Raw genomic sequence first — 12,838 nt, forward strand, 5'->3', positions numbered from 1 at the left:
CAAGGACAAAATTCCCAAGAGCACACATGGCCCATGCTCTCAACATACTTAGAAAGAATTCTGCTGCACTGTTTGCCACCTCTTTAAACAATATGTGATGGTTTGTTGGTTTTAATTCACTCACTGTTGCAGCCGCTGCTGCCTCTAGTCCCTGTTGGCTCGGGGTTGGGCTGACTGGGGCCTCCACAGGTTGCCCTTCCTGATAGTGAATGGGAGAAAAGAGGAAGGGAGAAGGAAACAAGAGAGGGAGGGAGTGAAAGGGGAGACGAATGGAGGGCACATGGAAGGATGGAGATGGTCAGAAAAGGGAGAAGGATGGTCTGGTAACTCAGCTGCTCTCCAACAGGAGTAACCATCTAACAGCTGTACGAGAGTCATGCAATATGATCTTTTAGGCTTTACCAGGCAATGTAATAAGTAAGCATTACTGCAGTGCCAGAAACGGATATTTGGCGACTTAAGTGTGTGCGTGTGTGTATGTGTGTGTGTAATTCAGATGCACGCAAACATAAAGTAAGCACGAGTATGTATGCTGCTTTTTTAAAAAGAAAAAACGTCAATGTGCTTTAAACCAAATCTTTCCCTACACCAGATGTTTTGGCTGGTGAAAGTATCATGGTCTCATTTTAAAAGAAAATGTCTTGGTGTCAGCCCTGTGGTTGCCCAGGCAAACCACATGAGTGGGTTCACTGTCTGCAGCTCTGGCAGGCTTGCTTCGGCTATTGCTGCAGTGAGACGGGCCCAGACCTGGATTCTGCTGAGCACAGCATGAGCAAAACTCCATCAGGAAAGGTGAAAACTATGACTTGTTCTTGCCACCTGGACTACTCAAAGCTGAGCATCTGGCTGTCTGAACAGCAATTACATGTTTATTTTTTTCTTTTCAGCAGGTCCAGGGCTCATGCTGGGATACAACACAAGTGCATTTTAAGAGAATACAGGTTATGCACAACTCATTACATCCAATGAGGAACTGCATTGATTAAAAAAAAAACAACCTGGTAACTTTCAGCAACAGAAATATACCCACCAAATGCTTCCTCCTCAAATACTGACGGCGAAGGACCAGTGGTTTAAACAGTAGCATCCAAGGGACACACAGCAGTGCAACCACTACCAGGAAACACTGAATTCCTTTCTGCAAAGTAAGGAGGAAAGTGCACACTGTATTAGTCAACGTGCCGTTTCCAACTCTAGCATAGATTTTCCCTAAAATAGTTCTTTCTTACTGATCTAAGAATAAAAAACATAATCCCGTTTCTCAAAATAACTAGATGTCGCAGCAAAGCCCAGGTCTGTCCCATAGGATGGGAGTTATAAATTCCACTCTGCCGGGATACTGAAAATTACAGTTGACTCTCCCAAAGAATGAGACTGGGTTGAATTTAGATCTGAATGTGTGGACTGAAAAGGAGTTTTAAAGGCTTCTTTCAGGTCACAGAAACATCTGGCTTCCTGACCTAGGATAACAACCTGAGAAAAGCCCACCTCTAGATTGACGCACCTGTCCAGAATACAGCATTGAATTACCAGAGTCCCCGTAGGAAAAGAGGAACATATTTATGAAATGGATCAGAAGGCTTGGTGCTTTCTCCGATGTCTTAGCATTATAGGCCGTCCACTTGTAAAAAATAAGGATAACCAAGTAACCAAACAAAGAGGTCATGAAGATTATTTCTGGAATAAATCCAAAGTAGATATTCAGGGGCTTCTTGAAGTAGCTAAAAAGTAAGACAGAAAAAAATGTTAACAGTGAACAGACTGAGGGTCACCTCATACCAAGTAGACTGCTCTCCCTAGACTTTCTACCTAACTTTCCATCAATTCTGTGTTTAAGAATTGAACACTTTAAGAAGTGACAGCCAGAAGCACTAGAGGCAACAGAGACAGGCAGGATTAACAACTACTTTCAAACTTTTGAACCCTGAACAGCTCTAATACCATCCCCGTCAATCCCCCGTGAGAAAGAGAAGGGAAAATCAAGTACCTTCTGAGACTACAATTCACAAGTTTATGTGAGTTACACATCATGGGAAAAAACATAACTTCCATTTTGATGAAAATTACACAAGGTGGTATTGTTTATTTTTAACAAAGATCTTGAGAACGATTGTATGTTGTCTGCTCAGTGGCTCAGTCATGTCCGACTTTTTACAGCCACATGGACTGTCGCCTGCCAGGCTCCTCTGCCCATAGGATTTTCCAGGCAAGAATACTGGAGTGGGGTGCCATTTAATACTTTAGAGGATCTTCCCGACCCAAGGATCAAGCCTATGTCTCTAGTGTCTTCTGCACTGGCAGGCAGATTCTTTACCACTGGCGCCACCTGGGAAACTCATACATTGTTAAGGGACTGATATTAATAAGCAAGCTTCATTTGAAGAAGTTAAGATTTTTTTTAAAGGCACTTCAATAGAGAACAGTGCTCTGAGTTATTATTTCCTCCTAAAGGTATTATGACTTCTTCAGGCAAAAGCACTGTCTGAACTGTGTGAATTCTTAGGACAAAACAGAGCAACTCACGTGTGGTTGAAAAGGCTCAGGCTGACTCCAAACAACATGTGGATGATACCAAGGATAACAGACATCTTCATCTTAAAGGAGTTGAGGAAGGTCAGTTTATTGGTAGCAATGTTCCAAATCTATCACAGCCCAAGAAGACAGAAGGCATTACAAACAGTTCTCAAATGGAAAAATATTTACCTACTGTTGAAAAAGTTTTTTTTTTTCATTGTGGAAATTCTAAACATACATACAAGCAGGGAGAATAACATAACAAACTCCTATGTACCTATGGCCTAGCTGCAATGATTAATTATTGACTTCTCGTCAGTCTTGCTTCATCATTACCTCACCTATGCCCCACCTCCATATTATTTTGAAGCAAAATCCAGATATCATATCCTTTTACCTGTACATATTATATTTCAGCATGGATCTCTAAAAGGTAAGAGCTCATTTTAAAAACATGACCACAAAGGACTTCTCTGGTGGTCCAGTGGCTAAGACTCTGTGCTCCCAAGGCAGGAGGCCTGGGTTCAATCCCTGGTCAGGGAACTAGATCCTGCCTCCTGCAACTAAAGATCCTGCATGCCACAACTAAAAGAACCTGCTTGCTGCAACAAAGACTGAAGACCCCACATGCTGCAGCTAAGACCTGGTGCAAAAAAAAAAAAAAAAAAAATCACCACAGTACTGTCATAACACCCCAAAGCATTAACAATGATTTCTTTAATACCATGGAATCATTAATATTCAGATTTCCCTGGATGCATCCATATTTTTAAAAATAATTCATTTATTCAAAGTAGAGTCCAATAAGTCACTGTATCACGTGACTGCTGATAGGGTTTTTAAGTCTCTATAGCTTCTCCCTGGAGCTCTCCTTTTTTATTCATTACAAAATATTTGTTGAAGCAATTGGGGACATTTATCTTCTAGATGCTGGCTGAAACCCAGTGGTGCTGTCCTTCCATTATTTTTAAATATTAATTGCCTTCAGCTTTGTTGCGTAAGGCCTGGACGCCTGTAAAATCTTCCTGACAGTTCTGTCTCCACTTTGCCCATCAGAGTGTGTTTCCTAAGTAATGACTCTGAGGCAGCCATGTCCCTAGGCCAAAACCTCCAAGAATCCCCGTCACCTCTGAGACCAAAAGCAAACTCTGTAACCTGTTAGGCCAGATCTTCCACCATCTAGCCCAGAATCTTTTTTTCTGAACTAGCCTCTTCATGAAGAGTTCATCCTCAGTGACCTCTAACCTGAAAACTTCTGGCTGGTTCTCTCTGCAGCCCCAATCTGGCCTGAGCTTTTGCAACTCCAACTGCCTGATGGACATTTATACCCGGGTGACCCACAGGCACTTTAAACTCAGTACCTACCCTGTAAGCATCAAATGTCTGCAACAACAACAACAACAAAACCTCTGTAACTACAGAACATTACAGAAATGTGAGATAGTAGTATTATTAGATTCCAAGATGTTTGAGGGTAGGAGCTATGTCTTAGAATGATGTATTTCACTAGCAGTTGCTACACCTTATAGACAATAGGGATTCGGTAAACATCTGTTAAAAGCACATATGAAATGTTATGAAATATCTCCAAGTATCAGTTTCCTTATCTGTATGGCACAGACAGCAGTCTCTACCCGATAGAATTGTTTGGGGATAAATAAGATATGCTGAGGGTTAGTACAGTACCCGGTCCATAGTAAGCATTTCAGTAACATTAGCTTCTATAAAAATTAAAATAATTAACTTTTTATCTCCCTACCTCTATGCTTTTGCACATACTTCTCTTCATCTATAACAATCTGCAATATTTTTCAAAGGCCAGATTAATTCCTTTATTTTTTTAATAAGAAACCTCAATATTTCTGGCAATGATCTGCTTTTCCTCTGGAATTCTGTAATCCTTACAATCTAATGCTTAAATTCCTCCCTACCTCCTCTGTTTAAGCACATAACACAAAAGATTTGATCCCACTGTATTTGCTTACACATTTGGAAAAAAAAAAATTCTGGGACAAGTTTTATAAGAATGCTAATCTAAAATCCATAGAAAAGAGCTATTTTTGCTTTATTAAAACATCTGCTAAAAATAAAAATGAAACTAAGTCAAACAGAAATAAACTGGGAAGGAGTCTTGAAAAATCAATCTTCCCAGAGTCAGTATTATTAGCCATCTCTAAAGTAAGTCATGCAGGAAAAATAACATGGCTCCCCAAGGCATCTGGGTCTCTTGCGGCTTTAAAGTACTCTGGACAGATACACTGAGGTTTTCTAAAAATATGTTACCTAAAACTGCAAAAAAACTATTTATCTTCATTTTCATTCTTTCACTTCTGGGTTTCATTTAAAAATTTTGGTGTTAGAGATTTCTCTGGCAGTGCAGTGGTTAAGACTCTGCACTTCCAATGCAGGGGGTGCAGGTACAATCCCTTTTTGGGGAACCAAAATTCCAAAAGCCATGTGGCATGGCCAATTAAAAAAAAAAAACAACTTCATGTCAGACATATAGAAAAGAAGTGCTCTTACTGGATCGATGCCAAAAGGATATGGTCCACCAAAAACTCCAGTGACGGCTGGGTTCAGCTGGAGGACAGGGTTCCCCCGAAGTGTCTCTTCCCTACCATGTTAGGAGAAAACCAGCATTTATTTTTTTATCAAGAGAGGGAATCACTGTGATCCAGAAACTGATCCCCAGAGAAACTACTATAAGCTACCTTGTCTTTTCAGTAACAGAGGAGGGATTAGTATTAGAGAGTGAGAAGGGATCATAGATAACAAAGAGAAAGATTAAACATACATACAAGACCAGGTAGGGAAATCGGGAGACCTGCTTTTAACTTTCAAAAAGAATCAATGTGCCTAATTTACAGTTTCAGTTCCTTGATACTACTGAACAAATCACAAAGCATTTCCCAGGCTAGAGCATAGATAAGAGGAGACACTACATTCTTTTGGAACAGAAACAGTGTCAAACACTTCCTAAAGAAGTGCTGGTTTACCACTTATCTGGAAATCCAGAGCTGGACGTGAAAGGAATAAGCTTTGACTTTCAGCTTCTTGGCAACTTACGTCCAGTTGTATATATCGAACATCGGCCGTACGCTCCAGGATGACCCAAAGATATTAAGAGACTTGGAAAAACAGTCGTTATAGATGAGGCCAGTGTAGATGGAGAACACGCCCATCAACAGAATGATGTACCTGCCGCTGAATATAGTGCTGAACATCTGGGAGCCAGAAGAAAGAGGCCAATGAAACATAATCCCTGCAGCTCAAGTTGTGACAATGTCATTCAGAATATACTAGCCCCTTCCTCTCTCGCCACTTTTACCCCATTCTGGGTCAGAGAGCTTGAAGTAAAGACCAAAATACAAACGCTAACAAGAAATGTACTTTCACAGCACGTGGCCTCTTTAGTGTTAAAATGAACATAGCTCCTCTATTCTCTAAATAGTCTCTAAAATTTCTCTATGGATCAAAGACTTCTAGATCATAATTTTCATAATGGATGCTTGAGAAATTATAAAGTTTCAGACCAACGCAGATGTAACCTAGACATTAGTTCATTCTTGAATTAGCTAGTGTTAACTGTGTGGTTACCAGTGGGGCGAGCCAAGGGGAGAGGGACAGATAGGGAGGGGTAAGTGACTCAAGAGGTACAAACCACTATGTATAAAATAAATAAGCTATAAGGATATATTGTACAGCACATAGAATATAGCCAACATTTTATAATAATTATAAGTGGAGTGTAATCTATAAAATTTTGGAATCACTATGCTGTACACCTGGAACTAATGTAATATTGTAAATCAATAATACCTCAACAAATAAGTAAAAAGAAAATATATTTCCATCAATCATGGAGAAACAACTGAATTATCCTTCTGTATGTACAAAATTTTTATAAACCTGTTGCCCTATGGAGAGACAAAAACAGTATGCAGCCAAAGATTACAGGAGAAAAATATTAGAAATATGTCAAGAAAATAATACTACTATCTTATGTTTCTGAGTTTCTAGCAAAAACAAACAGACAAAACATCACCTCATTCTCATTCTTCTGGGAGAGGATCCGGCTCTCTCTTAACACCATCCATACAGCAAAAAGGGTCATCAAAATGCCATGGCCAAGGTCACCAAACATCACAGCAAACAGGAAAGGGAAAGTGATGATGGTGTATGGAGCTATAAAGAGACCAAAGAGAGAAAAAGACAAATTCCAGAAAACCGCAGCTCCCAACACATCACATCCCTCTCCATAATCTAAGATCAGTATAAAAGGGACTCATTCCTAGGCTGCTTGTCAGAGGGATTCCCAGGAAACAATGTCCACAGCAGGATTTGCACAGACTCACAAAGCTACCACTAGCATTTTCAACAAAGAATCACACAGGAAATGAAGGTTTTGTCTCTAGCCTTGGCACCAGGGGGGTTTGTCTCTTGATTCCTTTTCTCTCACTCCTGGGATGCTGCTCCTGGGACAGGCCAACTTTCCTCCCCTGTGCACTGCAACCAGCTGAATAAAGCCACCAGGTTAAGTGGGAGAACGTTCAGAATCTGGAGCAGATCAGGTCCTGCAGAAGACTCCCACTGAACATGAATTACCTGACTCTTGATTTAATCACTAACTCTCTGAACAGAGGAGAAATCTGCCTTGTGCTTAAAATGGTCAACAACTGCTATATTTTCTCTATCTAACCTGGAACCAGGAAGCTATTCTAAAATGTCAATGACCTTGGGAAAACTTTTTACTTAAAGCAGTTCCAGCAAATGGCATGAGTGAAAGCCAGGTGCTATACAGCCACGAGGACAGAGGCACCCAATCTATGGAGCTCATGCCTATAAAATTCCTATAAAATCGCCTGCTAAAGGAGTTCCACCTGGCAATAAACCTCACTCCTTACAACCAGATAGGCACCTCTTCATGGGAATTCTACAAGAGCTGAGGCCTGGACAGCATCTTCAGTCTTGAGCCAATTGCTCAATTGCATTCAAAGTGAAGCATTAAAAGAAATAACAAGCAATAAAATCTCCAGAGGGAAAAGATTCAAGCTTTTTTACCTGGATTTATCTCTCGGTAAGTTCCAATTCCATAAGCATCCACTATGTTCTGAAAGCCATACGTGAACTTGTTGGTCTTGTTATAGGTGGGGGGAGTCTGGTTTGTCTGCATCCTGTTCAGAATGGATGGCACGGTGGAACCACTGTGCTCCTGGAAAACATCAAGCACAGATCAGAATCAGGTCACCCTTCTGATTACGGTGGTGGATTCACAGGCATATATTTGTCAAAACTCACTGAATAGTACACATAAAATATGTGTATTTCCGTTCAGGTAAATTATATCTCAATCTTTCCAATCTTTGAGGACACTAGAACTAGCTATAAAATTTATGATGATACATGTAAACGAAGTCTTGGGAAGAATATTCTTATCATGAAACAAAAAAATTAAGTCTAAAATGTATAGACAAAAAAAATGTGGTACTTTCTTCCCTGAAGATATCCTTATCTGTCTACAAGTGTCATTGTTCTCTCCTGCTTTTATGAAGAAAGCAAAGTTATTTTCTGACTTTTCCCTCTTCACCACCTCCTCTTAATTCTCTAATAATCCTTGGAGTCTAGCAGACCACGCCTGGTCAAAGTGGCTGGCTCATTACCAGATCCAAAGATCTTTTCTCTTACATGCAAGCCCCCGACACTGGAGGGCTTCCTCTTCTGTTTACCAGCCATGCCTTTCCTGTCTCTTTGCTGGTTCCTCCTCCTCTGCCTGTAACACTGCAGGCCCCCAAGGTTCTATTATTAACTCCTTATTTTCTCTCTTGGAGGTCTCATTCCCTTCCAATCTCATGTATCCTATTTCTTTCATTTTGCCTTTTTTTTTTTTTTTTTTTTTTGAGTAAAGCAGGCTTTTACTGTTCACAAGGTTATTTGTGAGGTGCAAAAATCTTCCCATGCATTCTCCCATTCAATCTGGGCTGCCACAGCAAGACAGACAGAAAGCTGGAGGACATATTTTTCTTGCATCTGTATGTAGTGGAAACCTTAGCAGAGAGTAACTACTCCAGGTCTGTCCAATAGAGGCATTTTCCCCTTTTGAGAACTATCTCATCGTCTGTTTTACATTTCCACATGGATTTCTGTCCAACCCCTCAATGTGATTGAAACTGAACTTAGCAGCTTTCTCCAATCAATAAGTTTCTCTTACTGAATCTCAACTTCCATTAATGGAACTATTATTCTACCAGTCACCCAGCTTTGATACCTCAGAAACATTTTTAATTTTTTTGCCTTGTATTTCTCCTGTACATTGCTAAATACCAGGTCTATCAATGGATACTTCCTTCAGAATGTCTCACAAATTCATCATTATTTGCTTTTCCCATTGCCAGGTCTTACTGCAAGGTCATTATCACTTACTACTGTTTACAATAACCTAACTGTCCTCCCACTTGTAGGCTCTCTCAGCTCCCCAATCCAACCCCCATACTATCAGTGGATTACTCTTTTATTTAATTGATTGATACTGACTGATTGATTGATTGACTGAGTCATGCAGCATGCAGGACATGAGATCTTAGTTCCCCCACCAGGGATTCAACCTGTACCCCCTGCAGTGGAAGCGTGGAATCTTAGCCACTGAACTGTCAGGGAAGTCCCTGGATTATTCTTTTAAAACTGTTGTGATCATCATGTCCTTTCACTGCTAAATAACTCCCAGTGTCTCTCTACTCCCTCTAGGATAAAATTTAAACCCACTAATCTGGTATTAATGACCCTTCATAATCAGGTTCCTGGCTCCCTGACTCAGGTTTACCTCCTGCTCTTTCAGCTCACCCGCTACAATTCCTGTTCTGGCCCAACCATGCGTGGTCACACTGTACTTGCCTTTGGCCAGACTGTTTACTTCTTGTTACTGCCAAAAGACATCTTATCCAGTCTTCAAAGCACTGAGTAAATGCCACCTTCTTGAAGCTTCTTCTGATCATCCTTGCTGGACAAGCTAGCACCTGCCTTCCTTCCACACACATAAACTGCTCTTGACACAGACTGTCTTGTATGTTTGCACATCAGCCTCTTCAAGTCAGAAGATACTTGAGGGCCTACTTTTTATATCTCTGTACCTCCTGACCCCTAGATCAGAGGCTTGGACAGGGCAGTAGCTCTAACTACTAAAGGGAACTGCAAGGGTTACACTATGTACCTAGACTAATGGACAGAGAGAATGGACCAGGAAACTGATGTTCTGGGTGTGAGTAACCCTGAAGGATCACGGGGATATGATCAAATCATTTAATCTTTTCTGAATTACAATTGCTACATTTGAAAATAAGGATACACGAGATGTTCTGTCAGGATGCAAGGTGAATACAAGGTGGGTAAACTGAAGAACTCTGAGACAAAAATGCCATGAGAATGTGATTGATTCCTGTTACCACTGATGGAAACCTCTCTTCCTGGCTGGAGGCTGCACTGCCAGCTGTGGGGGACTCACCGTGCCCCTTCTGAGTGCAAACTGGATGGAGTCAAGGTCAGTGACAGGGCACCAGACCTCCGCAATTAGGCACTTCTGGGTCACATCTATGTTGCACAGGTTCAAAGTGTGGTAGATGGCCTTCATCTTCCGCACCTTGATGAACCAGACACGGATGTTCTTGGCAGCAGCCTGAAGAACCCTCTGGCGGTGATCCTCTGTTTGGTTCAGAACCTTTGGGGAGAGAAAGGAGCAGGAGAGCGATCCTTCTAACACCCTTCTTCCGTTTCAGGACATGAGGGAAAGGAGGCACAGCTTTCTGAGAAGGGATGCGGGGGATGTGTTTTTTTTCTTCCTCTGGCTAGAAGTTTTTTTTTTTTTTTTTTGGCCAAATTGAAAGAAATTAAGAGTTCTACTTACTAATGTTCATATTCACTTCACTTCAAGCTAAAGAGAAACCTGAGGAAATGGTTTTCAGCTTTTCTAATTTTACCACCAAATCCATGGCTGAACAATGCAGTCACTGGCTTTTATCTGGTTCATTAAAGAGCAATGGTTTTCCATATGGAGCCTGTAACTCTGACTTGAAGAAGTCAGTGTCCCAGGCCCAGGAACGGACAGAGTTGTCACATCCGTACTTATGAACAGCAGGCCGCAGAACGCCCCTGAACATCAGCCAGCACTGAGGAGTGGTGGGAAAGAGGCGCTGCTGACCGCCATCATCTGCTTCTTAGAGACTCCATGCTGGGGAAGGAGACAGGAGACTCATGGCCTCTGGAGAGGATTTAGACTGCCACATACCACAGTCATCACAGAGCAGATGAGGCTTGATTTTTCTGTCAGGCTTTGTTTTCTCCCCAGGAAACCCGATCCCTTGGAAACCAGCACAGAGTTACCTCGGAGGAATAATACTGCCTCGACTAGAGGTGGGAAGAAAGGCCAGGGACACTTCACATTCTACTGTCTTGTTTATCACCAAATATTTAACAGGTCTATAGCAGGAGAGGGGAGAGGCCAAAATTAGGCAAGCAACTCACCACTCACTTGTGCATAAGAATCTATCTGAAATCTCAACATCTTTTTGAAGAGGAAAAAACTATATATTAATCATTTTAGCACAAGTGCTCCATCATAGCTGGTTCTTCCGGTCAGTTCAGGAAAAAAGTCATGACTGCTCCCTGAGAAACTGTCTTGGGCAGTAGAAAGTAACTTCCATGAGAGATTTTAAAAAAAAAACCCATGGCATGCTAGGGAAACTCTTGTTCACTTGAGAATAAAGGAACAAGGATACTTTCTCCCCTGGTTGTTGACAATTTCACAATGACTATTTAAACTTCTGGAAGGATGCTAATAAACTTGCCCCCACCCCTACATCTCACTCCTTGGTATTCAATCCCTTTTAAAATTTTACTTCAAAAAATTAATCCATTAAAATTTTACTTCATGCATTTTGGTGCTTTAAAAGTCAAATTCTAGCCATTTATAAAGGCTACAGCACATGTTCTTCACAGTCTACTGCAACCCTACTCATAAGGAGGGAGTATAACAGTCCTAGAAGCCAGAATGTACACATGGCTCATTACCCATCAGCAGTTCGAAGAAAACTCTCTTCCCTTGGTTAAACTGATAAGTGCAGTTAACAGGAGCCAGCAGCAGGTCAAGTGGTGGGTCATACACAACAGGGGTTGAAATGTTTCAACATGTCGAACATGTTTCTTAATATTTCAAGGTGACAGTCATTACATTCTTTCAACAGGGAACCAAACTCCAACTGGGCACCCTTTTCCTTCCATGTATGTATAAATCATGACTCCCTCTTTAGAACCCTGTGACAGCCATCATGTGCACAAACTGCACACACTACGACTGGGTAAAAGTTCCTTCCTGGATACAAGAGTTACACTAGGACTCTGGCTAGACTGTATGGTTCAGATTCAAGGTGACCAGGAGGACACACACCAAGCTATTAAGAGTAGCTGCCTCTGGAGGTAGAGCATGTCTGTGAGAGGCAGAATTGATTTGATATGTACTTCTGTATTATTTGATTTTTTTCTTAACTAAGCATACTTTATTATTCATACTTCATTCATTATAAATGTATCTCAGACTCATGAGCTGGGGAACTGAAAAGTCTAAGCAACAACAATTTCAGGTACATAGCATCTCTGTCTCATTTGAAGATAATTCACTCCATTTTAAAGTCATTCCCTGTGGGGGATGGGGAAGAGTTTCAGGGAATGACTTAAAAATAGTACACACACACACAAACAAACATATCCTGAGCTGCTGTAAGTGCCTAAGAAGCTGTTAGAGCTTCAGGTAAGCAGTATTTCACAAAGACAAACTCCCTCGAGGGCTCTGTGTACCATTTGGAGATCATCAATCCTGGTATTAACTCCAGAAGCCATCTCCTTTCTCTCCTGCGGCGTCTCAGGACAGGGATAGAGAGAAGCCCGGAACCTGGAATGTGCAGACACAGCCTGAGGAACACTGACATTGCTTCACGGAGCCAGTTTAAGTAATCTCAGAACATAATCCCAACGTACTGGAAGGACCAAAACAGGATTAGTTCAGACTGATGCACTAATCAATAATCATTATTTATGGGAAGGGGCCTACAATAGAGCAGCAAGCAACATTTGAACTGTCTTGGCATTCTCTGTAACTATTAAATTCCTTTAGATTAAAAAAGAAAGAAGCAGTTATTACAAATCACATTATAAAGTGCTGGAGAAAAATGGCATGGAGCAAGGATCTCATGGGCAGAATTTCAGAAAAGTTTAAGGGCACCGTGCCTACGATACACTGCTAGGTATGCAAACCCATTGTCCAAAAACAATGTAAAATTTA

General features: G+C 41.2%; 1 protein-coding gene and 1 non-coding gene across 10 annotated transcripts in view; both read right to left on the bottom strand.

The window, feature by feature from the left end:
* Positions 1 to 12,838, bottom strand: part of ATP6V0A1 (ATPase H+ transporting V0 subunit a1) — a 56,890-nt gene that overhangs the window by 16,511 nt on the left and 27,541 nt on the right. For 8 of the 9 annotated variants that reach the window (XM_055575839.1, XM_055575843.1, XM_055575841.1 and 5 more), the window contains 9 exons: positions 12,355 to 12,448; positions 10,010 to 10,222; positions 7,576 to 7,726; positions 6,560 to 6,699; positions 5,581 to 5,738; positions 5,038 to 5,128; positions 2,524 to 2,642; positions 1,505 to 1,721; positions 1,031 to 1,138 (listed from right to left, as the gene is read on the bottom strand). In XM_055575839.1, the coding sequence (XP_055431814.1) occupies positions 1,031 to 1,138; positions 1,505 to 1,721; positions 2,524 to 2,642; positions 5,038 to 5,128; positions 5,581 to 5,738; positions 6,560 to 6,699; positions 7,576 to 7,726; positions 10,010 to 10,222; positions 12,355 to 12,448 (1,291 nt within the window). Of the gene's footprint in view, positions 1 to 124; positions 200 to 1,030; positions 1,139 to 1,504; positions 1,722 to 2,523; positions 2,643 to 5,037; positions 5,129 to 5,580; positions 5,739 to 6,559; positions 6,700 to 7,575; positions 7,727 to 10,009; positions 10,223 to 12,354; positions 12,449 to 12,838 lie in introns of all 9 variants that reach the window. The other variant, XM_055575845.1, reaches the window with a different exon arrangement.
* LOC129651933 (small nucleolar RNA SNORA31) lies at positions 8,467 to 8,601 on the bottom strand. The gene has a single exon (XR_008714425.1). It is a non-coding gene; the product is annotated as a small nucleolar RNA SNORA31 (small nucleolar RNA).

The sequence above is a fragment of the Bubalus kerabau genome, chromosome 4 (assembly GCF_029407905.1).
Source record: "Bubalus kerabau isolate K-KA32 ecotype Philippines breed swamp buffalo chromosome 4, PCC_UOA_SB_1v2, whole genome shotgun sequence".
NCBI lineage: Eukaryota > Metazoa > Chordata > Mammalia > Artiodactyla > Bovidae > Bubalus > Bubalus kerabau.